This window comes from Chenopodium album, chromosome 21 (assembly GCF_948465745.1).
Source record: "Chenopodium album chromosome 21, dcCheAlbu1.1, whole genome shotgun sequence".
Taxonomy (NCBI): Eukaryota; Viridiplantae; Streptophyta; class Magnoliopsida; order Caryophyllales; family Amaranthaceae; genus Chenopodium; species Chenopodium album.
Window position 1 is genome coordinate 8,840,032 of NC_137854.1, and position 27,379 is coordinate 8,867,410.

At 33.4% G+C, this 27,379-nt stretch overlaps 2 protein-coding genes across 3 annotated transcripts; one reads left to right on the top strand and one right to left on the bottom strand.

Annotated features, from left to right (window-relative positions):
• Positions 1-959: 959 nt before the first annotated feature.
• On the top strand, positions 960-4,102 carry LOC145602797 (calcium uniporter protein 3, mitochondrial-like). 2 transcript variants are annotated; one of them, XM_081658949.1, is made up of 3 exons: positions 960-1,644; positions 1,935-1,949; positions 3,353-4,102. In XM_081658949.1, the coding sequence occupies exons 1-3, from the start codon at positions 1,087-1,089 to the stop codon at positions 3,821-3,823; spliced, it is 1,044 nt and encodes a 347-aa protein (XP_081515075.1). In that variant the 5' UTR covers positions 960-1,086; the 3' UTR covers positions 3,824-4,102. The 2 variants fall into 2 exon arrangements, with proteins under 2 accessions (XP_081515075.1, XP_081515076.1); XM_081658950.1 differs by lacking the exon at positions 1,935-1,949 and having other exon boundaries at positions 961-1,644; positions 3,353-4,099.
• Positions 4,103-25,461: 21,359 nt separating this feature from the next.
• Positions 25,462-26,987, bottom strand: LOC145602259 (fatty acid elongase 3-like). Its single transcript, XM_081658444.1, has one exon. The coding sequence runs from the start codon at positions 26,569-26,571 to the stop codon at positions 25,657-25,659; it is 915 nt and encodes a 304-aa protein (XP_081514570.1). The 5' UTR covers positions 26,572-26,987; the 3' UTR covers positions 25,462-25,656.
• Positions 26,988-27,379: the final 392 nt, after the last annotated feature.

Sequence of the window (27,379 nt, forward strand, 5' to 3'; positions counted from 1 at the left end):
ATAAATTCAAATTTTCAAAAAAGATAAATTTATAGGATTAATAAGTTTAAACATTTAATTAAATTACAAATAGAGTCAATAAGTTCGAATAAGATGAGTTCAAGAAAAATAAGTCTAGAAACAAAAAGACATTTCAAGTTTATTTTACAACTCAGTGTTAATATGTTCGGATAAGATATGTTCAAGAAACTTAAGTTTAGATAAAATTTAATCAAGGTTAAGGCAATTTGAGTCCCATTTACGACTTAGGGTCCATAAACGGTTAAGATTAGTTTAGTAAATATTAGTTTAGATAAATATACGAGATAATTAGGGTTAAGAGAGATCATCGAAGTTCAAAATAAATAAATAAATAAATTTCAATAAATTATGATCAAAATCCGATGAATCAAACGGAAACTTAAGGGCTTGTTTGGCATTGTTTTTTGTTTTTTGTTTTCTGTTTTTTTGAAAACCAAAAACCAAAAACAGGAAACAAGAAAAAGGTGTTTCCACTTTTCAGTTGTCAGTTTTCAAAATTATCATGATTTTGATAAGTTTGACTAATTTTTAAACCATTATATGACATATATTATATGATTTTGAAAAACAAAAAAAAACCAAAAAACAGAAAACCACGGTGATGCTAAAACGAACCCTAAGTCATTAAGTTACTTTTTGCCATTTCATTGGTGTTTTGGTACATTGAGATATCCATTTAAAGTTATAAACACATAAAAACGTAACTCTAACTTAAGTAATTAAGCATAGATACCCTATAAGTTTATTGTACCATAAACTTATTCTAGGTCCTAATACACACAACCAATTTTTAAAATTTACGTCATAAATTCCATATTACCTTTTTTTTTTTTCTTTTTTCTTTTTTCTTTAAAAAAAATAGCTGGGTTGTCTTATTTATCTCCTAACCTATGGGACCTATATAAAGGTTCGCAGCCTACCCAACATTTTTCATTCAAACCTTCCATTTTCATTCGGATCTCTATTCTCTCTATTCAACTTAAACCCAATAAAATCCGATTAAATTCACTGATTTCCCCATTTTTCATTCAATTCATTCAATTAATTTCTCTCTCATAAACAACAATGGCGTTCAAGAAAACACTAGTACAACGATTATTCAATCTCTCACGATTCTCAACACCTTCAATATCACGAACCACCGCCGCAAAACCACCCTCTGAACCACCCGAACCTTCTAGAATAAAGCGAAACATGCAACGCCGTCCACTCTACCAAGCCGCGATGCCGCCGTCCTCGGCGGCGCTCCGGCTATTCCCTCCGACGGGAGAAAACCTCGTCGAAAAACTAAAGGAATTAAACGTCGCAAAAGATCGAATCCGATTGAGCGGGTTGATTCCGTTGCCGGAGAAATCGAGTGCGGCGGCGGCGCGTGAGGAGGAATCGCCGGTAGGATTGTCGGCGAGTGAGGTGAGAAAAGTGTTGAGAGCGTCGCAAGTTGAATTGATAAGATCAAAGTTGAACGAAGTTGAGAGAGATTGGGTAACGTATGAGGAATTTATGGAGTTGATTGAGGAAAGTGTTGGTGGTAATAAAGATCAAGCGTTTTCTTTTGCTAAGAGTTTAGATGATAGCGGTTCTGTTATTGTTCTTGGAAACGCTGTTTGCCTTCGTCCTCATCAGGTTGGTTTCAACTTTCAATCCGCTTTATTTTTTTTAATTTAATTTCGATTTGAATTTATTGTCGTTTAGGGTTCATTCGGTATCATTGCGAGTTTTCAGTAATTTTTAAAAGAGTTAATATAGATTGTTGGATGAATTTTGATTAATAATGTGAAAACTCATGACGATGACGAACAAAGTCTAATTTTAGATTGAATTGTTTAGTGATTGATTATTTGAAATGTTGAATGGGAACTGATGAGTTTATTACGTGTTTTTTTTGTTTTTATTTTGGATTGTGTTATGGACAGGAAGTTAGAACATTGGTACGCCAGATCTAAAAGGGTTCCACTATTGACATCTATTTTATCGTTTGTGGAACAAATTTTTAGCATTCTGGTAACGTTTCTGGAAGGAGAAAGGAAGGGAGAAAAAAGAGTGAAATTTGTGAGGAAAGAGGGAGGGAGGAAGGAACGGATGAAAAAAAAAGAAAGAAAAAAAAAAAAAAAAAGAGTGTATTTATTTATATTTATATATATAATTATTTATTCATGAGAAAAAAAAAATTGAGGGGGAGTAGCATTATTATGAAAAAAATATATATATTCATCATTTTTTATATTGGTTTTCAAAAAAAAAAAAAAAATCATGTTTGATATTAAAAAGTTATTTCATTAAAATGAACCCCCACCCCTCCCCCACCCAAGGAAAAAAACAAAATTAATTTTTATAAAAAAAAAATTTGGAGATGATTTTTTTAAAAAAAAAAAAATTTGTTGATGATATATCCTTCAAAAAAAAAAAAAAAAATTTAATTCTGGAGTGCTGTTTTTTTTTTTTTTTTTTTTGAATCGCTAGTTTAATTAAAAAAATAAAATTGAATTTTTTAAGAGATACGTGATGGCAGCAAATATAAAGTCGGTGTTACTTAAACAGAAAAACAATTTTTAAGGCCTTTTTTATGTTATTATAAAAGATGTTATTTGCAAAACAAAATCATTCAACCTTGATGACTAATTATAATTTTTTTAATTTTATTAATTACAGTACTAGTTATAATTATTCATTTTATTCAAAAAAATTTAAGTTATAATTGTTCCTAAAAAAATAGTTATAATTAAATAATTAATATGGAGCATTTAAAAGTTAAGAACAAAATTATTGGAGTTTATGTACGAATCATAATATTATTACTGGTGTATAATTGATGACACTAATTGCTTCCATCAGCTAATTTACCCATGGTAATGGGCCAGATCTTATTGCAAGAAAAGGACCTTAAAAACATCATCATCCTTGCATATTTGATAGTTGCATTTCACATTACTATTATTTTAAAAATTCTTTTCCGTCCATTTTACAATCATTTGTTAGTAGTCTTTCTTTAATAAAGGTAAAGAAAACGAAACCTTTAGGAAACCCTATTCACAATAGAAATTTCTAATACGTTATTATCATCTACTCCGTAACACAGTTATACAAGAAAAGGAGTCTTGTTTGTTGGTATTGGACTATTGGTCCTCTTCTCTATTATGTGATCGGACAAATTGTAACCAAATTGTTTTGAAGAATATGTGCTCTTTGGTGCACGTAATAATTTACTTTGTTATTACGTGTTTTGTGATTTTAAACTGTCTTAAAAGTTCAAGTCTTTGAAAATACTGGGCAATGTAAGTGAGAAGGCAAGTTTTACCCAAATATTGTTTGTTTCCAATTTCTTTGATTACAGGTAGCTAAGGCCATTCAGAGCCTAGTCACACCAGCAGTTGTTTCGGATCCAAATGATCCTCGGATGCACGAGCTGGAGCTGATGGAGGAGCAAAAGGCTGAGATTGACCAAAAGGCAGAGGCACTAGTCCGCCGGGAGTTGTGGGCTGGGTTGGGCTACATGGTGGTCCAAACCGCGGCCTTCATGAGGCTCACATTCTGGGAACTATCTTGGGATGTGATGGAGCCCATTTGCTTCTATGTTACTTCCGTTTACTTTATGCTTGGATACACCTTCTTCCTTAGGACAGCTAAAGAACCTTCATTCGAAGGATTCTACCAAAGCCGCTTTAGTGCTAAGCAAAAGCGGCTTATGAAGACTCATAACTTTGATATCGAGAGGTATACAGAGCTCAGGAAAGCTTTCGACCCTCACTATTCATCATCCTCCTTGGATAAGAGGATTAAGTTTGATCAACCTACAATTAATTGAAGAGAACAGGAATTATTGATATTTTTATTTTCTTTTTTTCGAGTATTATGACTTCTCTAATTATCGGATAAGCCATTTCTGTACTCTTTTTGGGTCCTTATCCATTAAAAACCGAATTCTATGATGATGAAAGGGATGTTGAATATAGGCAGCTGCGGCACTGTGTAAAGACTAAGGATTAGAGGAAACTCATTTTTGTTGCACCCCTTCGTTAGAGCGAGCCTTGGCTCTGCAGGCTATGTACTATCCATTTGAGAACAATATTTATTGACAGATGAATCAAAAGAAAAAGAAAAGATTGAAATTATGTTGATAACTTCGCATTCGTCCATGGTTCAATAATTAAAATTATGTTTATTACTTAGTATCCTAGGAACAAAGAACAAGTTTATTTACTAAAACCTTTTCAGGTTTTCTTCAATCTTCCTACCTCATTGCATAGAATCTGAAATTATATATCCGTATAATTGAATAAAATCCTATCCGACTTTATGTATGATGATGTGATGTATATATAGAGTTGTGATGATGTATCTTTAAGAAATTTATAACTTTGTTACTTAGTTCAACATAACAACGTAATGATTAATGAAGCAGTCCGAAAGAGGAAAATATAAATGTCAAGCAATTTTGAATAAGGTATAATAATGGTTAATAAGTTATGAACATACACTACATCAATTTTTTTTTTTTGAAAACAACATACACTACATCAATTAAATGAAGGAAAATTTCACATTTACTACCAGGGAAAGCACCATGTTTCACATTTGCTACCCCTTTAAAATTTTATTTTATTTTACTACCAACAAAACACACTAACTTTCATAATCACTACCACTTAACGGAATTCGTCAGGATTTCCGTTAAGTTTATTAAAAAAAATTTTAAAAAAAAATTAAAATAATAAATAAATAAATATAAAATGAAAAAACCACCCAAAAAACCCTAGCCCTCCCCGTCATCCACCCTCCCCCTGCCAGCGGCCAGCGCCCAAACCTGCGGTCGGCAACGGCGATTCGGGTCGGAATCGGACCCCTCCCCTTCCCCACCCAAAACCGACAATCCTAACCCGAATCCCCCTGCCCGAAACCACCCTAAACGAGTTTTAGGGTTTCGCTTAGGGTGGTTTTTGGTGGCAGGGAAATCCTTCGTCGCGGCCAGAAAAGGGAACGGGGGACGAGGAGGGGCTGGATCAGGTTTCGAGGGGAGAGGGGCTGGGATCGACGGGGGTTTCGAGGGGAGAGGGGTTGGGATCGACGGTGGTTTCGAGGGGAGAGAGGGGCTGGGATCGACGGAGGTTTTCGAGGGGAGAGGGGCTGAGATTGAGGTGGGTTTCGAGGGGAGAGAGGGGCTGATCGGGTTTTTGAGGGGCTGGGAATGCGACGTCGGCGCCGACAATCAGGGTGGTTGGAGTCGCGGGCAGCAGGGGATTGGGCTCAGGCCACTATGGCAGTGGCTTGGTGGCTGGGTTTGACGGTGAGTGGTGGTTGCGGCGGATTAGCAGCTGGTGGGTGGGAAGGAGTGGTGGCTGGATGGTGGTTGGGTGGTGGTAACGGAAATACTAACGGTATAAGTCAAGTGGTAGTGATTATGAAAGTTAGTGTGTTTCGGTGGTAGTAAAATAAAATAAAATTTTAAAGGGGTAGCAAATGTGAAAAAGGGTCTTTTCCCTAGTAGCAAATGTGAAATTTTCCTTAAATGAATGAATCATATACATGCTACTTATGTATGTGTAAAAAGAGCCGAATACTAATGAATAGTATTAGGCAATTCATCAGCTAATACATTTCTTAGAATCATGTAATGTGTTAATGAACTCGTATTAGGGAAGAAGGCAAGTCAACATCGTGTTACTAGACTATTGTAGAATCGTAATGTGGGGCTAAATTTCCAACAGGACATCCATGATATCTTATAGGCACAACAAACATAAAACACAATTAAATACTAGGGAAAAACCGAATACTAATGAATATCATAGGCAATTCATCCGTTCATATGCTTCAATTGTATCGTATAAGAAAATAAAATGAGTTAATGAATACTCGTATAAGAAAATAAGGCAAGTTAGTATCGTAGTTATGGGACGATTGTCGAATCGTAGTTTGCTACCAAGACTCTCAAGGCCACATCATCGATAACATCTTACCTTATAGGTTCAACACCCCATAAAACACATTTAAATACTTGGAATACAACATTTTTTTCCTAAATGTACAAAGTAACTAATGTATACTTCCTCCGTTTTTTTTTTTTTTTTTTTTTTTTAGTTGCAACAGTTTGACTTTTACATTATTCATGTTTTTCACTTTAACTAGCTTTGACGATTTATACTTAAATAAAAAATAGTCATGTGGGATCTTGTTAGATTCGACTTGATTTATACAATTTTAATATCTAAAATTTATAATTTTTACATATTGGTAATTAAAGATATTAACGATTAAAAACATGTATCGACAAGTGTGAAAAGAGAAGTGTTGCCACTATAAAAAAAAAAAAAAAAAAAAAAAAAAAAAAAGTTTGAGCTACACGTAAATGTGGTCCAAGTTTGAACTACGATTTAACACACATATTAGTGTGTTGTGTCGTGTATATCTATGTATGTGTCATGTCATGGCTTTTTCCGTGTTAAATATTATCATGTCTTACTACAAGCCGGCCTAACCCAATGTCATCCTATAAATATAGCTAAAGGGAGTTGCCTCATATAAAACTTGTTGACACCACGGTTCTATACTTCTATGTTCTATGTATAAATATCATACCAAACACAGTCGTATGTAAACGTGACAAGTTTCAATTGGTCGCTAAAAACTTGGAGAACAAACGCACAAGCCGCTAAATGAGAGCTATATATGTGGGGACAAACATTAATAATTCTGGAATTTTCTTAGAAGACATGAATACTTATAATTGAGGTTGTTGGGCCATATATTTGATATAAAGATATTATTCACCAATTTCGTTGTCTAGATGATGGTATGCCAGATTGATCCATATGTTTACCTCATGAATTCATGTGTCACTTCAAATCTTTGACAAGAGCAGCAAATGTCAATTACAATAATTTGGAATTATGTCCTAAAATTGCATGAATTTTGATTTTTGGGAGTGAACTAGGGGAGGTGCCATTGCTGCAAATTATGAACCATGCAATTTTTTCCATGCATTGGGAGTTCAAATTGATGCTCTGATCTGCTGCATTCACCAAAATGCTCTGCATACTGCTTTCATCAAGTTTTTTCTATACAATGCAAATTTTTATTAATATTTGGAGGGGAAAAAAAAATTATGGATAATATTAATCTAAGCATAACTCACAAGGCGTTCACAAATTATAAATAATGGAAGTGTTAAACTTGTGACCTATTGTACACAATTCTTCAGTTTTTGCCTCTAGGCTAGACCTTGTTGAGTCATTGTACTAATAGTGGTGTTCAATACTTGATCTGAATTAGAAACATGGATCAAACCGGATCGAAGAAAATTGACATTGAATTGAGCTACAAACCTCTAATAATACTCTAATATGATTATTTTTATGCTTAGGTAAATTAAATTGTATAAGCTATTTTATGTTAGACCTTTTTTTTTAAAAAAAAAAAAAAAAATGAACAATTGTTTTTTTCGTTTTACCAATGATTTATTTTTTTAATACTACTCGTATTATAAGAAAATTGAAAATTTTGAAAAATGTCCAAAAGCGATCCATAGAGATTTGGACCGGTTTATCATTAAGTCCAATTATGGTCCTATCGTATGTGGTGGTCCAATCTCTTACTCTTAAAATGTCATTTATTCGGTTTTAATTTAGTCTAATCTGATTTGGTCTGATCCAATCCGATCTTAAACCAATGACCCCTAACCTAATGGTGTAAATCTAATCAAAATTTGAAATCTTTTTATTATTTGAGCAGATCACCCATAGAAAAATATTCACCTACTTTTTACGACATTTTGAAAAAAAATATTTCATACTCCGTAGTTCCCAATTATAAGATCTAAAAATCCTAAAAATGTTAGCAACTTATTCCATATTTCCATCCCTTTCATATTAATCGACACCCGTTAACTTTTTGGAATAGATATAACACTCCGTAACAACTTAAGATTTCTTGTCATCAACTTTCCTATTTGGGGCAAAAAAAACAACCTCACTCTGGGATAGTTTTATATAGTTTTAGTTGATGTCTAACATGTTAATCATTTATCCCTAGTGAAATATACAACTCCCATTGTTGATTGCGTAGTCCAAAGGTAATGCTAATTTTGAGGAATGCCAATATCTAAACCTAACATTTGATTGGAAGATCAAGTAGATACGTATATGCAATATTAATTACACAAGCTAACCTTAAGTTAATTGGTTTTAATCAATCAAAGCAGTGGGACTCCCACTCTAAATTGCTTGGTCCATATTTCATAAATTGACATTTATCACTTTGAACGTGGCACGTCTTATGTCCAAATTTTTTGGGTTGTTCTTTATTTGTAACCCCTTTCTAATTAAGTTTGCTATGACATTGAATAGTCATGATTTTATCGTTATTGCGTGTAGATTGGAGAAGGGGCATAAGCCACAAGATAAGATCAATGGCTCCCAATGAATTTTTAGTTTGAAAATAAAGCTAGGGATAATTTAATTAACTATTAAAGCTAAAATTAATATTGGTGGTAATGGCTTAATGGGTTTATGAGAAGGCAAGATATTTGTTCTACCTGAACTTGTGAATGGACTATAATACATACAGTACTTTCTCTGTTTTAAAGTTAACACGTGTTGAGTGTTGACATTAATACCTTTTATTAGGCGCTTTCCATTCCCTTTTGAGTTTTGACAGTATTTTGTGTTTTAGATACTTATAAAAAGTTATAATAATAAATATATTCGTGTATATTAGGTCTTGTTAAATTTGACTCGATATATAGTTTTAAAGTATCAACTTTTAATAACTTTTGTTTTTAATTATTAATAACAATTGAATTTGTGAGTTCGTCAAATACTAGATTTATTGAGATCCCAATTTGTAATTAATCAAAGGCATTTTATTTGTATTATCATGACAAATTGCCAGCCACGAGGTGTGGAACGAATCAGCTGTTCCCCCACAATATTCCGACCAAGGAATCTCTCGATTTACTTCGAATCTTTTTCTGTGATGAAACCACTACAATATTCTTTTAACAAATGAAACTAGCTTGCTAAGCCTAATTCGAATATACTTACCTTGTACTCGTAAATAATCTTATCTGAGTCATCTCACCGGAGTACTTCTTCCGTTTTTATCTACTTTTAATACATCACGGTATAGATGAATGACTTTTTTTTTTTTTTTTTTTTTTTTTTGTGGGTAATCAAAGACGACTCTACTAGATCGGGATCACTCATAGTTAAACTCATAAACAAGTCTTGTTATTTAGGTCAGGCCCATAAACAGTACTTTGTTAATAAATACTTGCTCCATTTCTCCATGCGCGGAATTTTAGGAAAAATTGGAAAAAGTAATAAAATATGGAGGTAGTGGGGTTGGTGGAAGAATAAAAAATTGTAGAAAGCAAAATACTGGAGAAAATTGGAGGAGAGAAAATATATATTGGGTCCACTATGAGAGAGAAACTAATTAAATATTGTAAAAGGTTTCCAACTTAAGAAATGAAGCAAGTATGTAAAAACGGCCGCAAATGAAAAATGGAGCAAGTATTTAAAAACGGAGGGAGTACTACGTATGATGGAATAAGTATTGACGGATAGTGCCTATATGCTTTACAAACAAATAGGATAGCAAAATATATTACTACAAGTCTACAACATAATAGGTGACAGGATGGCAATGATGCATTGGACTAAAGTTGCAATGTGAAGTTGACGCACACAAGATTACAAACTAAAGTTGGCCTTTTCTACCGAAATTGAAAATGTGTTGGAAGGAATTAATACTATAATTAACCGGTCGAATGTACGTATTTATTTGTGATTAGCTAATCAAAAAATCTTTTGATTCAAGTAATCACTTTTAAATCCTTTGGTTGTTTAAAAATAAAATCATTGGTTATTTTGTGCATCAGCGCATAATAAATTAATAAGCAACATAACTACGTCAATTGCTTTTTCTTTTTATAATTTTCTTCTACTCCATTTGTCCTTGTTTCACTAATGTTTTATAGAGTTTTGACTTTTTATGATCTTTAACATTTTTCTCCATTAATAATTATATAAAATCTCTTGTAATGATATTATCTCTTCTAAATTCCATGGAGTAGAACGAGTAATTAATTTTGATTATGATTCTTAAGTTGTATTCAAAATTTTTTAATGAAGTAATCCTTATGCGAAGGAGGAAGTACGTTTTAATTATTTTGTTGACACATTAAAATATATTGAAATGACCATTGAATATTTATTAATTACTCGTATATAATATAGTTTTATTGTTTTAAGTAGTGTATGCTTTTTTTAGAGTTTTAGAAATTGAAAAGGTATTCGAATAAGTTAAATAGAATCATTATTGTTAGTGCCATGTAAAAGACAAGAGAGAAAACGATTGTTGCTACTTGTATTTAATTTGATGATAACGTCCTTGCTCCTTGTGTATTGTTAAGTTTCTAGAAGTGTGAACAGGCCCTTATTATTAGAACCTTTTTTAATTACTACGAGTAGACGTAATTCATTTAGAAACTTTTTTGTTAAAATTGACTACTATCATCAGAAAATAACGAATAGGAGAGGAAGAGTTGCAAGACTTTAGTGCTAATGAACAGGCACTTGAAGCTAGCAATAGCAAATTTGATCCGTTGTTTTAATTGCAAAGTTGGAGTTTTCATGCTTATCAATGCACATTATACAATCTTGTCAAAAAAAAAAAATGCTCATTATACAATATTTATATATTTAATTACTCGTATAGTTTACTAAAAATAACATAACGAAAGGAATTTAACATAAATCACATGATTATGTTTTTCTTAACATACAATCACAAAAACAGTCAAAGAATAGTGTTGAATTCTTTATCGTTACAATAAAATAAAATAAAATAAAGTAATTATGGAGTGAATTAAGTACATTGAAGGTCAATACTATGCATTGATACCCAATTATTCCTTGTAGTTCATACCCAATTATTGAGTAAAGCATACAACTACTCCCTAAACTTAGCCAAATGTTGCACTTTACTCACTAAACTCTTAAAAGTTGCAATTTACTCACTACTCAGGTGGCTGGAGGTCATTTTTCAGGTAGTAACCTGATATAGCAGGTTAAATCCCTAAACTTTGCCTAAACTATTATACTAATAGGTAAACTCCCTAAACTTTGGTATTTTTTTAAAATAATTTTTTAATTTAACAATCTAATCATACATTTGTAAGCTAATGGGAACTAACTAAATTTTTAACTTGGAAAAAAATTATTTTTTCATTTTTCCCTTTGCACTAGTTTTTAATACAATTAAGGGGTAATCAAATATGACTTTTTAACTAAATTTTTTTCTAATATGACTTTGATGATATTTTCATTTTAGAAAAGTGTTGCAAGTATTAAAAATGGAGGAAGTATTTTTTTCTAATATGACTTTGATTACCCCTTAATTTTTATATATATATATATATTTATATATATTGAAAGTAAGATACATGTAAAAAGATTAGGAACGTCTTCTCACAAGACCGTGCCCTAACCTATCTTGTAGTAAAAAATATGAAAACTTGCTATCAAAGAATGGATCAATATCCTGGTGGGTCAGAGTAGAGTAACCCAGAGATGCAACATTGTCTGTTGCTCTATTTCCTTCACGAAAGATGTGTTGAGATTTAAAGGGTAAGAAGGAGTCCAAGATGATCTTGATGTCGTCCATAAGGAGCTGAAGCTTCCACGGGCAGTTGTAGTGTCCCTGCAAAATACTAACAACAGTTAAATTGTCGCCTTCAATGAAAATATGGGAAATATTATGCTCCTTAGCCAAAAGAAGACCATTTCGAAGGGCAATTGCTTCTGCAAGAAAAGCCGAGCAAGAACCTAATCATGGCAGTTACCCTTTAATTTATTACCCCCAATCTAAGCATGACCTAAAACTTAACCCAAAATCAGCTATCCAAAAATCGCCCAAACCAATTTGACCCAATTGACACAATTCGAATGCCCAATCTAATTCGCAAAAGCTAATTTAAGCCACTTACCATAATGTCATCTTACTCATCAATTTTTACAAAACAACTTACGAGTATGTATGATGATGTATTTTGAAACAAAACAAACTCTACTCCGCAAACTTACAGGCTAAGCTAAACACAATTGATTTTCGATCTAGCCCAATATACAAACACCATTTTTCGGCCCATTGTTAATGTCAAACTAAAATTTCAAAGCCCAATATACAAACACCATTTTCTGACCCATTAACTAGTTTTGTACTTTTGTTGCTATAATGGATTAACCCCGCACCTATCGTATGAGTCCGGACCTGTTTAATGGGTCGGGTCAATTCTTAATGAGACAGGCGTGGGTTGGGTCTTTAATGGGGGCCCAGCCCAGTGAACACCTCTACCTACGTATCCATAACATTAATTACATGGTTGCTCATCTGGTTAACACCACACATAATATGGGCAACATTAATACCAGAAAATTGACAACACTCCGACACGTGTGAGTGGTTGACAGGAAGTTGCAACAACTTCGTAAATCTTTTAGGACTTTCAAGGTAAAGGATTCATCACTTATGGAACAATATGAGAGATGGGCTTGAGACAATGTAATTTGATAAATGAGTATTGAAATCCATTGTTGCCCACTTGTGAGTGTCCCGCATTAGAGAAAGAGGAGAGATGGTTTCACTTTATAGAGGAGTATCTCCTACTTATTGCCAATTGGTTTTAGTATGGAAGTTATAAAGCCTTATTTGTGGACCAAACTCTCTTCCTTCCTTGTTCGGATTGCCCAGGCCCATTCCATATTGTCTCGAAATTTAGCCAATTGGTCTAAGGTGCACCCTTGTGCACCATATATAGGTGTAACAGCAGCCCAGAAGCCCAATTACACACAACCCAATTAAAAAAGGCCCTAAAACTAAAAAAACACGGTAACTACAATATATTCACTCACACCCAATACACCCACCCACACCCAATAAATGTAACGTCACTTTCAAACTCAAAACTCTTCTTCTATATGATTTTCTCTCTCCTCTTTTTCACTTTCTTTCTCCTCTATTTCATTTTCTCTCACTGAAAAACTGCAAAAACATCAATGGACATTAAAAAAGAGATGCAAAATCAAAAGGATCTTCCCTAAAAAAAGGCAATTTTATGTAAATTTCATTTAATTTTGTTTGAATTATATGATTATCACTTAATTTTGTTTGAAATTGTTCGAAACTCTATTGTTCGAAATTTTTTATTGGAATTGTAAAAAAAAAAAAAAATAGTGAAATGAAACGGATACTTATGTTCACATTTTGAAGTTCATATGTTCATATTTTGAATCCATTTATAAACTTTCTGAAATGCATACATTCACTTTCTAAATCCATATGTTCATATTTTTTATGTATATGTTCACCTTCTGAAATGCTTAATTATGTTCATACGCATTCAAAAATGAACCAATGCATATGTTCATATTTTGAATGCATATGTTCATATTTTTTATGTATATGTTCACCTTCTGAAATGCTTATGTTCATGCGCATTCAAAAAATGAACCAATAATGCATATGTTCATATATTGAATACGTATATTCATTTTCTAAAATGCGTATATTCATATTTTTGATGCATGTTCATATTTTTTTTAATACTTATAATATGTATCTTTCATAATCATTTTATTTTTTATTTCTTCAATTTTCTTGTGTTCATAATTAAAGGTCGTAAATTCAATTCATATGAATTACATGTTCACAAACCTAATCGAATTGATCAAAATTCATTACAAAATCACCACATAATAAATCGAAATTCATACATAGATCAAATTGATATAAATTTAACAAAATACAATTGCAATTGAATAAAACATTTAAAAAAACTAAATGAACACATACAAAAATGAACATGATAAACAAAGTGATAAACAATTAGTATATTAAAATTGAACATGATTTTCATATTCAAATAGTTCAAATTCATTGTATATAATAAAAATGTTCATTTTTTGTAGTAAAATGTTCATGTTTACTGTACTAATGTTCATTTTGTAATAAATGTTCATTTTAAATTATTACATGTTCATTTTTCTTACATAAATTATACAAATATTCGATTATAATTATTCCAACTCCAAAATTGATTATATATCTTAAATCTAATCTTGACTCATCATAGATAAAATAATTACTGATCTATGATTGATTAAGAATAAAAACAAAAAAAATATATAAAAAAAGAAAATAGAAAAGGAGGAGAGAGAAAATAAAATAAAACCCACCTTCTTCTCCATTAGTTCTCTGAAACTCAAAATCATTTCACACAATGACAAAGGGATGAAGATCATTGTAATTATATTATCATTATTGCAAATTTTTGATCAAGAACAATCTTCAACAACATTCGTGGTTGGATTTGATGAATCAATTGAAATAAAAAAAAAGGAAGGAGAAAAAACAGAGTAAAAGAAAATTATAATGAAATTTATGATTGAAAATTTTGATGAGAATTAGGAAAGAAAAGAGAAAAGATAGAGTTAGGAAGAAGGAAACTAAAAATTTTAAAAAAGAAACAAACTTCTGCGGGAAAAACATTTTGTATGATTTGAGTTTGGGCTGCGTTTCATCCATAAATTCTTGTGTTTCATGTTGTTGCACCAACACTAGGTGCAGAAGGTTACACCTAAGAATATGCCAAATTTAGCAATGAGTAATCCTACTTTTTTCCTCTCCTTTCATTCCTCCCCCTCCCTTCCATTTTACTTCTACTTATTTATCCAAACAAACCGTTAATGAATTTCGTGATTATATAATTCACCTATATAGATATAAAAGTGGTCCCGCTTCTATCAAAATATTGAATTATTCTTTTGTAAATACCTATGAATCCAGGAGTGCACATGGTCGTGTTATTAGTGCTACCTTGTTTATGGACATGTTCTTAAAACAATTGTTTGTGTGGTTATTCGGATCCTAACATTAGACTCTGTGGCTCAAAAACTCTTTAGCTGCCATTTTGTTAGGATTCTGAGGAATTGTCACTAAGTGATGAAAAGTATCACATGGAAGATACTTTCATTTATGCTCCTTTGTATCTGAGGATTTGTCACTAAGTGATGAAAAGTATCACATGGAAGATACTTTCATTTATGCTCCTTTGTAACTTTGTTAGCTTGAAGATTAGTGAGGGATTGTTGTAAATTGTAAGCAGTCAATGGTGTGAAGGATGACCTAGGGAAATTGTACCACATGTCCACATACGAAGAAGTGAAACGAAAGATATTGCAACCTTTTTATAGAGTACACCACCTTCACTACCGTTTCATATATGATTAAAATTAAAGATATTATTGGGATATATTTTAGGAAACAAGATAATCTATCTATAACTATATACTAAAGGCGAAACCAGAGATGACATGTGTCATCTTTTGGTTAAAAATTTTCCCGCCAAAGGTGTTATTTTTTTTTTCCTTTTTTGTTTTTTGTCAAAAAAATCTTAGAGAATATTTAATATATGTAATATAATATTTTCATTCCTTTCTTACAAAATAATAACACCTTTTCCTTCCAAAATATTAATTATTTCATTAGTTGATATGTCAAGTATCTTTAATTATTTTACACAGGTATAATTTTTGTTTTCTATCTTTATCTAATAATTACATATCTATAACTATATACTAAAGGCGAAACCAGAGATGACATGTGTCATCTTTTGGTTAAAAATTTTCCCGCCAAAGGTGTTATTTTTTTTTTCCTTTTTTGTTTTTTGTCAAAAAAATCTTAGAGAATATTTAATATATGTAATATAATATTTTCATTCCTTTCTTACAAAATAATAACACCTTTTCCTTCCAAAATATTAATTATTTCATTAGTTGATATGTCAAGTATCTTTAATTATTTTACACAGGTATAATTTTTGTTTTCTATCTTTATCTAATAATTACATACTAGGATACTACATAGAAAAAAATAAAAGATGTACTACATACATGAAAACATGTAACATTATGATGCAACCAATGTTTTATTTTATTAAGCATACTATACAATTTTTTTTAATTTAAAGATTAAATTAATAAATCTGTTAGATTTATACATTTATTTTTTATCTTTAGATAAAATCAAAAAAATACCATGTAGGTAATTTTAAACATATTATCATAACTTTTAAAGTATTTAAAAGTTATTACTGTAATATTTTTGTATCAATACACCACATGTTTTATGTTAAACCACATGCCCAAATTATACTATGACCTTTTTTTTTTAATTATATTTTCAAATTTTAAAAGTGCTCAATTTTATATGGAAGAAGAAGAAGAAAAAAAGTTGTATACATAGATATGGTAGATGGAAGGTTAGCTATATACATATTTATAAAACTTATTATTTGTTTGTCAAAAAGAAAAACAGTACGGAGTATCACTTTGTTGTGAATTTTAAATCACTCATTGTCAAAGGAGTATTTTTACAAAACTCTTTATATTTCATTTGATATTTCGTGTTTTATTTTGATAAATATTAGATTTAATAAGAAAATAAATAGTATATCGTAGTTAAATTTTTCATGTGGTTTACTTTTTGACAAATTTATTTTTGAAATTAAATACGAATTATTATGTTACACGCACTAACGATAAATATAATTATAGTGTTACATTAATAATAAATTGAAAATTACCGTGCATGGCACGGGAACTAACCTAGTTGTGAATATTGTGAAAATATATCCTAGAGAATATTGTGAGCTATTTTAGGTTATTTGGTCTTGCCCTCCAAGTATACCTAATATATATATATATTGTATGTGGCCATTATGATTAATGAGAAGTATACAGAGAATTATACGATCATATTTTGTCATGGTATCAAGAGCCCGAGTGAGATCCAAAATTAATTTTTTTAATATTTTGTTCGTAACATTCATTGTTCACGCACAATTAGAGTGTGAGTGAGAGTTCACTGCTTTGAGATTTATACATACACAAATTTGTGAGGTTCGTGAGTTTGTGGGGTTCACAAATTTTGTGAGGAATTGTGAGATTAATTCCTTTATTTGTGAGGAATTGTGAGATTAATTCTTTTATTTGTGAGGACTTGTGAAATTAATTGTATCAATTACGTGACATTACATTGTGAGTGTGATGGCTGGCCGTGGTGAGCAACGTTTTGTGGGCCTTTCTTCTGATCAATATCAGCAGCTTCTTAGTCATCTAAATGGTCTTAAATCCAAGACTAATAGTAACCATGACCCGGGTTGGATCATTGATATCGGGGCATCAAATCATGTCACTTGCGAGTTATCTTTGTTGACGAATGTTTCTAATGTTCAAAATTGTCCGGTGGGATTGCCGGATGGAAAATATGCCAATGCTAACAAAATTGGCTCAGTGATTTTGCAAGGGGGTTTGACTATTGAGAATGTTCTTTATGTCCCGCAATTGAATTGTAATTTAATTTCGGCGACTCAATTGTGTGATGACTCAAATTGTGTCATGCAATTTAATAACAACCTTTGTGTTATACAGGACCTAGCGACGAGGAAGGTGATTGGAGCAGGTGAACGAGTAGATGGATTTTGTTATTTCCGGGGTGTTCCTACGGTGAAGACTTTGATGATAGATGGGGATCATTCGACAGAGTTGTGGCATAAACGTTTGGGGCATCCTTCGACAAAAGTACTACAACAACTTCCATTTGTGAGTCGTAGTAGTAATAAATTTAAATCTTGTGATGTGTGTCCTCGGGCAAAACAACATAGGAGTAGTTTTCCTTTGAGTCAAAATACAGCTAGTCGGGTTTTTGAACTAGTACACTTAGATTTATGGGGTCCTTATAAAACTCCATCATCTTGTGGTGCTCATTATTTTTTTAACCATTTTTGATGATTATTCTAGGGGTGTGTGGACTTATTTAATAAGGAATAAAACGGAAGTTGAGTACATGTTTTATAATTTTGTGGCTATTGTGAAACGACAATTTTCTCAAGAAATTAAAGTTGTTCGGAGTGATAATGGTACGGAGTTTAATTCTTTGAAGGAGTATTTTTTTACAAATGGGATAAATTTTGAGACCTCATGTGTAGGCACGCCCCAACAAAATAGGCGTGTTGAGAGAAAACATCAACATATCTTGAATGTTGCTAGAGCCTTGCGGTTTCAAGCAAATTTGCCTCTCAAATTTTGGGGGGAGTGTGTCCAAGCTGCTTGTCATTTGATTAATAGAACACCATCTCGTTTACTAGATTATAAAACCCCTTGTGATATTTTATTTGACAAACAACCTTCATATGAGTATATTCAGGTGTTTGGGTGTTTATGTTATGCTTACAATCAGAGAAGTAAGGGTGACAAATTTGCTAGTCGAAGTAGAAAATATGTATTCCTCGGTTATCCTTTCGGGAAAAAGGGGTGGAAGATGTATGATTTGGAGACACGGGAAATATTTGTTTCAAGGGATGTGATTTTTAATGAGAGTGAATTTCCGTACCTTAATACTAGTGGGCATAACAATTCGGTGTCAAAGAATGTGTCTTGTGATGTTGGATGTGTGAGTGATGATGAGTGGTGTATGGATACAAGCTGCGTGGGGGAGGAGTATGTTTGTGTGGAAGGTGAAATAGGGGCAGCAAGGGGCACCGCAGGTAGGCCGCGGCAAGACCCCACACACCGCGACCAGCCCGCGGAGGAGCCTGCCTCTGCTGGGTGCGCTGAAATGAGGGTAGCAGGAGACACCGCAGGCAAGCCGCGGCAAGAGCCCACACACCGCGACCAGCCCGCGGAGAAGACTGACAACTCCTCTGTCTTGGCTTCTGGACAACACACGAGTGAACACATGTCTCTTGAGCGGGGCAAAGTGTGCAGCAAGAGGGTGAACATATTACAGCAATTCCCGAGCAACCAATTGGGCATGAGGCCTTGGGTAAAGGCATGAGACAGAAATTTCCGAATTTGAAGCACTGTGACTATGTGACACACACGATTCGAAATATAAGTCCATCTACATCATCTCAGAGTTCACCTGCGACATCATTTTCCTCAGGTAATGTTTACCCTATAACACATTTTATTGATTCTCACCGTTTCTCTGTGAAGCATAGAACATATATTGCTGCCATTACAGGAGGAAATGAACCCAAAAGTTTCAAGGAGGCTATGAAACACGAGGGTTGGAGGAAAGCAATGGCGGATGAGATCCAGGCTCTAGAAGAGCAGGGTACTTGGGTGCTAGAGAAACTACCACCGGGTAAAAAGGCACTTGGAAGCAAGTGGGTTTACAAAGAAAAATATGATGAGCATGGGAATTTGATCAGATTAAAAGCGAGATTAGTCATCTTTGGCAATCATCAGGTTGAAGGAATAGACTGCAATGAGACATTTGCTCCGGTAGCAAAAATGGTGACTGTTTGAACCTTTCTTGCAGTAGCGGCAATGAAAAATTGGGAAGTTCATCAAATGGACGTTCATAATGCATTTCTTCATGGTGATTTGGAAGAAGAGGTATATATGAAAATTCCTCCTGGTTTTGAGAAAGATAATTCTGACAAAGTTTGCAGGATGCAGAAATCGTTGTACGGGCTTAAACAATCTCCTCGATGTTGGTTTGCAAAGCTTGCTACAGCTTTGAAAACTTATGGCTTTAAACAGTCATATTATGATTATTCTTTGTTTACTCTGACAAAGGGTAAAATGCAGCTTAATGTGTTAGTATACGTCGATGATTTAATTGTTGCAGGCAACGATAAAAATGCTATGCTCAGTTTTAAATCATATCTGGGAGATTGTTTCAAGATGAAAGATCTTGGAGTGTTGAAATTTTTTTGGGGTTAGAGGTAGCCCGAAATAAACAGGGATTTTTTATTTGCCAGAGGAAGTATGCACTGGATATTATTACTGAAGCAGGTTTACTTGATGCTAAGCCTGCAGAGTTCCCTATGGAACAAAATCACAAGTTAGCACTATCTCAGGGAGAGTACTTTCATGATATTGCGAAATATCGTCGCCTCATAGGTCGACTGATTTATTTGTCTGTTACGAGACCCGATTTAGCATATTATGTACACATTTTATCACAGTTTATGCAAAATCCCAAGATTGATCATTGGGAAGCAGCTCTGCGAGTTGTTAGATATTTAAAGAAGAGTCCGGGACAGGGAATTTTATTGAGATCTGATAGTGCTTTACAGTTGGAAGGTTGGTGTTATTCAGATTGGGCAGGTTGTCCTCTCTCCAGACGATCCTTGAGTGGTTGGCTTGTGCTTCTTGGTTTATCTCCAGTGTCATGGAAAACCAAGAAGCAGCCTACTGTAGCCCTTTCTTCATCGGAAGCAGAATATCGTTGTATGAATGCAACGACTTGTGAATTAAAGTGGTTGAAGCGACTACTTGGTGATTTAGGTGTTCGACATGAGAATGGGATGCACCTTTATTGTGATAGTCAGTCTGCGTTATACATTGCGCAGAATCCAGTGTTTCATGAACGAACAAAACATATTGAGTCAGATTGTCATTTTGTTCGGGATGCGATTACAGATGGGACGATTATACCCTCGTATGTTCCTACGACGGTTCAGCTGGCTAACATTTTTACAAAAGCTTTGGGAAAAGCTAAATTCGAGTTTCTACTTTGCAAGTTGGGCATTTGTGACCCGTATGCTCCAACTTGAGGGGGGGTATTGGGATATATTTCAGGAAACAAGATAATTGTGAATATTGTGAAAATATATCCTAGAGAATATAATGAGCTATTTTAGGTTATTTGGTCTTGCCCTCCAAGTATACCTAATATATATATATTGTATGTGGCCATTGTGATTAATGAGAAATATACAGAAAATTATACGATCATATTTTGTCAGATATGCATAGTATACTGTTGACTTGTTGTTAGATTTGTTTAAATGTGTACTCTATTACTTCCTAAAATCTAGTTTTTATGTACAATTTCTGCAAATGTATAATTTAAGATATTATTCATAGTTATTTAAAATTATGCAAAACATTACTATAAGTACACAAAATGTAGAGGAAACATAACCTACCGAAGAACAAGTTCATACAAATTCAAAAAGTTAACTTAAGGAAAATGAGGACTACCAACATTTAGTTAGAACTAAAATAAGATATAAAAATAATTATATTAATTTTAACAAGCTCAAATAAGTAAAGTTTATATGAAAAATATCTCTTGATATTTTCCAATATCTCATATCTTTAACAATTCTACCCAAAAAAATACTACCTTAGTTACCGCTAGATGTTCTTGGTTAGTTTAATCCATTTGAAGTGGGAAACTTTTGTAGGAAATTATAGGTACTAATTGCGAATAAACATGAATCATACTCATACAGTACCTAATCCCAAGATCTAATGCATAACACATAAAGAACATATAATTGTACCTTTAAAGTGTGATTCCACGTGTGAACGAGTAAGAACAATGGGTGACAAAGAACCTCAAGCGTGATTCCTCTACTTGGTCCACGGGCACAGATTAAACCTCCAGTATTGCTAGTTAGTCGTGATTGAACCTTTCAATCAACCTTCTACGAAGAGGAGAGGACAAACGAGCCACGAACCACCACCACTATGCGTCCACTGTGCGCCGGCGTTCGTACGGACAAAGGGGAGGAAGAGAGAGGTGTGTGAGAGAGAGGTTAGGGTGTTTGGTTGCTTGCTTCACAACTTACTGTATGGTTGAATTGTCACTTAATTCAACCCTAGCACAATTCAACCCTAGGCATGGCCTCTATTTATATATCACATATATAATTAGATTCCATGTGAAGCCCAAACACTTAGCCCACTTCTAACTACACTAGCTCTACTCCTTACATGGCTTGTCATATCCTCATGAGGCCCAATAATGAGTCTCTAGCTTGTTTAACCCAATACCCTTGTGTGTGACTTCATAGGATCCATTCTAGCAGGCTTTGGACCATTTGACTAGTCCAAAGATCATCGCTCATAGTCTAGCAACAGATGATGACGACCCAAGAGAATGAACTTACTATCTCCATAATAGTGATCCTTGATATATCTAGTAATTGCACTTATCGAAGACACAATTCCTTCAACTTTGACCATGGGCATAAAAATCAATCTATATCAAAAGAAGACACAATTAAGTGAAATCTTAATTATTAGATTTATTCTAATAATAAAGCTACTATGTTTTCAAACCACGAAATCCACAATAATTTGTTACAACTTGTATATTTATTTCATACAATTTCAAAGAAATGATGTTTTTTCTTATTCATTAAGTATTCCACTCGCATTGTAAGTAATTTTTTGTCGGGAAATTCCCTGTTTCTCATGATGAGAAACGAAATTTGTTTCTCATAGGGGCATTTTTGTGAATAAATCAACAACTTTTTCATTATTGTGGGCTCCACAGTTGAATAAAGTTGTTGGTTTATTTACGAAAATGACATGTGAGAAACAAACATGAGAAATTGGGGCATCCTCTTAAAAGATTTTTATTTAACTTAAATCTTACAATTTTTTTGGACTAATATTTAAGGGTTAGATATTTAAAAGTACTTAATAGGAGAGGGTGAATATTTGTAGCAATATTTAATTTTTTGTATTTGAAAAATCAAAGATGCATTTGATTTTCCAATCCATAAGCAACTGCATCTTTGAATGACAAGACGCTACTTGTCAATATTACAATGTCATTTTTTTTTTTTTTTAAAAGAGTCACAAAGATGGGGGTGAGAATCGATTATATCCCAGAATCTCTTAAAATAAGAAGGAAATCTCTAGCTACTTGAGTTATCCTTCACTCTCGTCAATATTACAGTGTGAATATGTTCAATCAATTACTCGTATTAGTCATATATGAAGTCTTGCCATAAATTTGATATTGAAGTCACTTAAAAATTGGAATCCAAACTAGTCCTTAAGTAGGAAAACAATGGGGCTAAGACTGATTAAGGACGGTGACCAAAGTACGAGTACGTAGTCAACCAAGAATTCTTATTCTAAACTGGAGGCCTTGTCCCAATTTTGAATAATCGAATTTGACAACTCTCAACCTTGAATTTTTAATTTTTTAATTGTTGAATTTGTCTTCTTACGAAAAATAATAATTATTACATACCACGTTGGACAAATTGACTAATTATTTTTTACAATTCTTGTATGGCTGTATTTGTCTACTCTGAAATATTATACACACAAAGTCACCAATGAGAGGAATTTTTTTGTCAAAAAAAGAGAGGAATTTTATTTATTTTTTATTTTTTTAAAAAAATGAGAGGAATTTTATTATTTCATTTCAGTTGTCTTTTAAATGTTTATGATGTCACATTGCTAAACTTCATAAAACTAAAAAACAAAATAAGTCACACTTCTACTATCTCCGCACACCCTTACCTCCACTAGGCACCACCACCCCCAAATTAAAAAATGAAGCCGACCATGGTTCTATACAGCATTACATCATCATAAAAGGCATGAACTAATTAAGACTATATTATCTTCATTATAATTTACTTATTTCTGATATAATAAAATAAGTTATAAAGTAAATAAACTAAAAGCTTATAAGTTTAAATAATATAAAGTTAATAAATAAATATTTCAAATAATACAAGGTCTCGTAGCTTCAATAAGAAGTAATGAGGCCTTATAAGTTCCAACATAGTATATAATAAGATGAATCTCCTACGTAATTCAATTATTTAGTTTCATAACTTTTGTTAAACAAAGTACATACTTATTATTTGTGGCATAGTGTATATGTGGTAAAGGCCTCGATGAGAGTACGTACTTTATTTTTTGCAAATTTAAAGACGGTGAGAGTATGTATTTTGTTTAACATACTCTCACAATCTCACTCTTACCTAAATGCATTAAAGACGGTGAAATTATCTATATACTCTATTAAAGGGCTCTAAGTGTATATGTGGCATAGCATAGGCCCCCTCATATTGAGGGATTGAAGAGATTTGTACCCATGACCTTTGTATCAGTTGACTCTTGATATCATATTAAAGGATCAACTCAACTAAAAAATTAAACTGATAGTTAAAAGCCATGATCGATTTCTATACTCTATCATTACAGATAGCTTAATTAGCTTTGTCAAACAAGGATATATATGTTCAACAAGTGTATGAATTGTGGTGGATTTTTTTTTCTTTCTTTATTTATAAAAATTTAAGCAACAGAAGTCACATAACTAGCACTTGTCACACCTTTTCCAATCAAATTTTAAACATTTTGTTTATAAATCAACAGCTTGGCTTAATCCTTAATGTCAACTAGTATTGGCGTTTCACCTAATACTCATTAGCATGCCATGTTGTCATTTAAAATTACACAAAGTATTCCTAATTATAACTTTTAAGTTTCAAAACAATAACACTTCGTATGTGTAACGCATACATTATTTTAAGTTAGCTACTTCATCATACTATTTATAAATGCAGTAAAGAGGTTGTTAATCATAATTAATACTTGTACGTCATTGAAAGTATGCTACTTTCTAACACAATGCATCAACTTAATGGTGTTTCCATCCGATCGACTTTCCGTGTTTGGTATGGAGCTAGGTAGCTTTAAGACTTCGGAGCATCATATGTACATGACATCTATTTATATACAGTAATACGTACACGTTTTCTCATTTAATACTTCGTTATTTTCCTTCCAAAACTCAAACTAATCTTGTACCCGGAATAAACAAAATTTGTGAAATGGGGGAAGTATTAGTAAGATCTCGTACGCAGCAAAAAGCAAAAAAGAAACAAACTTTTATAATTATGAGTAGGAAATAATGTTTACTTTAAGTGACAATATTTATGACCAATTTGATTTAGATGAGAAAAAAAGGTAGCAAAGATATTTTCAATTTTCTGTTCATGAAAATAACTAGTGTCTTGTAACACTCTTGTTTTAATGATTCAGCTGTTAGCCTGTTACTCGTGGAAAGCAAGGGCTCACCAAATAGTATATATGGTGGTACAGATATTTCCATAACCACCTCATAAATATGAAAAAGCCATGACATAAATAATTATTTAAAGGACATAATCTGGAAAATCTTAAACTTATAGATGCTAATTGTGGCTGCTTTAGTTTAGTGCTTTTCAATTTTCTGACCATATTCATATTCGTCCGTATATAAATGTAACATTGAGTATGTTAGTTGAACGTGAAAAGTACGACACTTTAATTTGTTTTCGAGTTTATTTATGAGTATCATAAACAATAATGTCAAACCTTCCTCGGAGAATTCAGCTTGCCAAAGAGATTACGTAACCAATTTCCTTCACTTGGTATAGAACTTCCGAAAATGTCGCATTACATTTCTTGTAACTTATTGATAAGGTATGAACCTTCCAATCCGATGTTGCACAATAAAATTAGTAAATTTCCTATACATCATTACACAAATTCTCAATTCATAATAAAATTATTATTGTTTTAATAATCAAACCAATACTAATCTCAATCAATTTAGAAGGCCAAATAAAATTAAAGACAAAATATTCTATTCAACCTCTAAATTCTAAACTTACAAAATATTCACAACACTAAGAAAATCAAAAACTCGTACTACCATATACTTGTATATTTGATACATATCTACCTCAATCATACTACAAACTTTTTATATACATACTAGTAAAACACAAGGTAATAATATATAATGCACCCACCATTATTATTGATCCTTAAGCTTTTCCGACTCAATGCCGCCGTCGCTGCTGTCACCGTCGCCGCCATTATTCTTAATCTTGCTCTTATTGAGGTATCTCTTGACATAAAAATTCAAAAAAAGGGATAAAATCGCGGTGTTTAACACCGAATTAAACCCCCAAGCGCCAATCCCATTACACCCGCCTTTCAAAAGATGCATTAATAGAACACCGACATGACAGATCAAGTTGCAACCCAGAAGAACAATCTGGCAATTCAAGACAAAGGGAAAACAAGCGCTCGGCAATCCAATCGCAGTCCAAAATCGATACCCATATACAATCGACGAAACAAGGGTGGTAGAGATGATCGCCAAAACCTGAAACGATTGCGAGAACTCGAGCCATAAAAAGGAGGAGAAGATGAGAATCGAGTGGTTGAGGAGGTGGTGCGTCGGAAGTTTGCGACGGCGGAGGAGAGAGAAAAAGGTGCGGAAGAGGTCAAGGAAGCGAGAGAGGTAGAAGACGTAAGACCAGAAGAAAACCCGGCCCGAAGGTCGGGTTCCGAGGGGAAAGCAAAGGAGCCATTGAAAGGGGGTTTTACTCCGGCGCCAGAACCACCGTGTGTCGCGGATCTCGGCGGCGGCGGAGAGGAAGATGCCGGAGAAGATGGTGAAGGAGATGAGGGCCATTGAGAGGGAATGTAAGGCGGGTATCGGGCCGAGAGAGATGGGTTTACGGCGAGGGAAGATGAGGCAAAGGAGGAGGTGGAGGAAGAGAGAGAGAATGAGGTAGAGCGAGATTGAGGTGAAGAGGAATGACCATGTTGACCCCCATGATTGGGAGGGGCTCCATCGGAAGTTGACGACTGATGGGTGTTCGGATAGGTAGTATGTTAGGTATTGGATCGGTTTCCGTATCGGTGTCGCTATCGCCACCATTGCACGGTTGATTAAGCAGTATCAGGATATTCGTTGTTTTGCAGGTGGTCGTTAAGACAAGTAATAAAATCAAGGATCAAATAAATATAAGAGTGAGATCATTCAAAATAGAAAGGGATCATTCATCCCATATCTTTGTTTTGTGTTTTTACAAATGATTTGGTTTTGGAAAGAGAGTGTGATTGTGCGAGGAGGAGAGAGAAAAGAGGAGGGGAAGACGAGGAATTGGTTGGTGTGGAGGAGAGAGGGATGTAAGATTAGAATATATAGAAAGGGGTACACGTGGAGGGATGTAATAGGAAGGAAAAAGGTAAAATAAGGTGGATTTTATTGTAATTGTAAGAGGAAAAGTGTAGGTGGGAAAGTTAACGTAGGAGGGTTGGAAGGTAGTGAGAATATTTGGGGTTTAGAGTAGAGAGAAGAGAAAGTGGTGTTCAAACTTGTAGGAAAAACACGGAGTATGGACAATAGTTGTGCAGATTTATAAGGACGAGTGTGGTGTTACTTGTTAGGCACCGGACGAGTACAAGGTCGGTTGCCAGCTTGACTCTAGAGTCTAGATGGTGTTCAAAGGCGCGTAAACGTGTTTATGAATGTTAATTAGGAATGTTAATTAGGGTTAGGGAATACTATGCATTATAGTACTCAATAGTATCGATAGGTAATATAGGTAGTAGATGCAAGTAGATATAAATATTAATACTCACTCCGTCCCCTATTGATGGTCACTTTTGCTAAAAAATCACGGGAATTAAGGAGAAATAAAGAAAGTACATTGAAAAAGTAAGGGTCTGTTTGGCATCGCTGT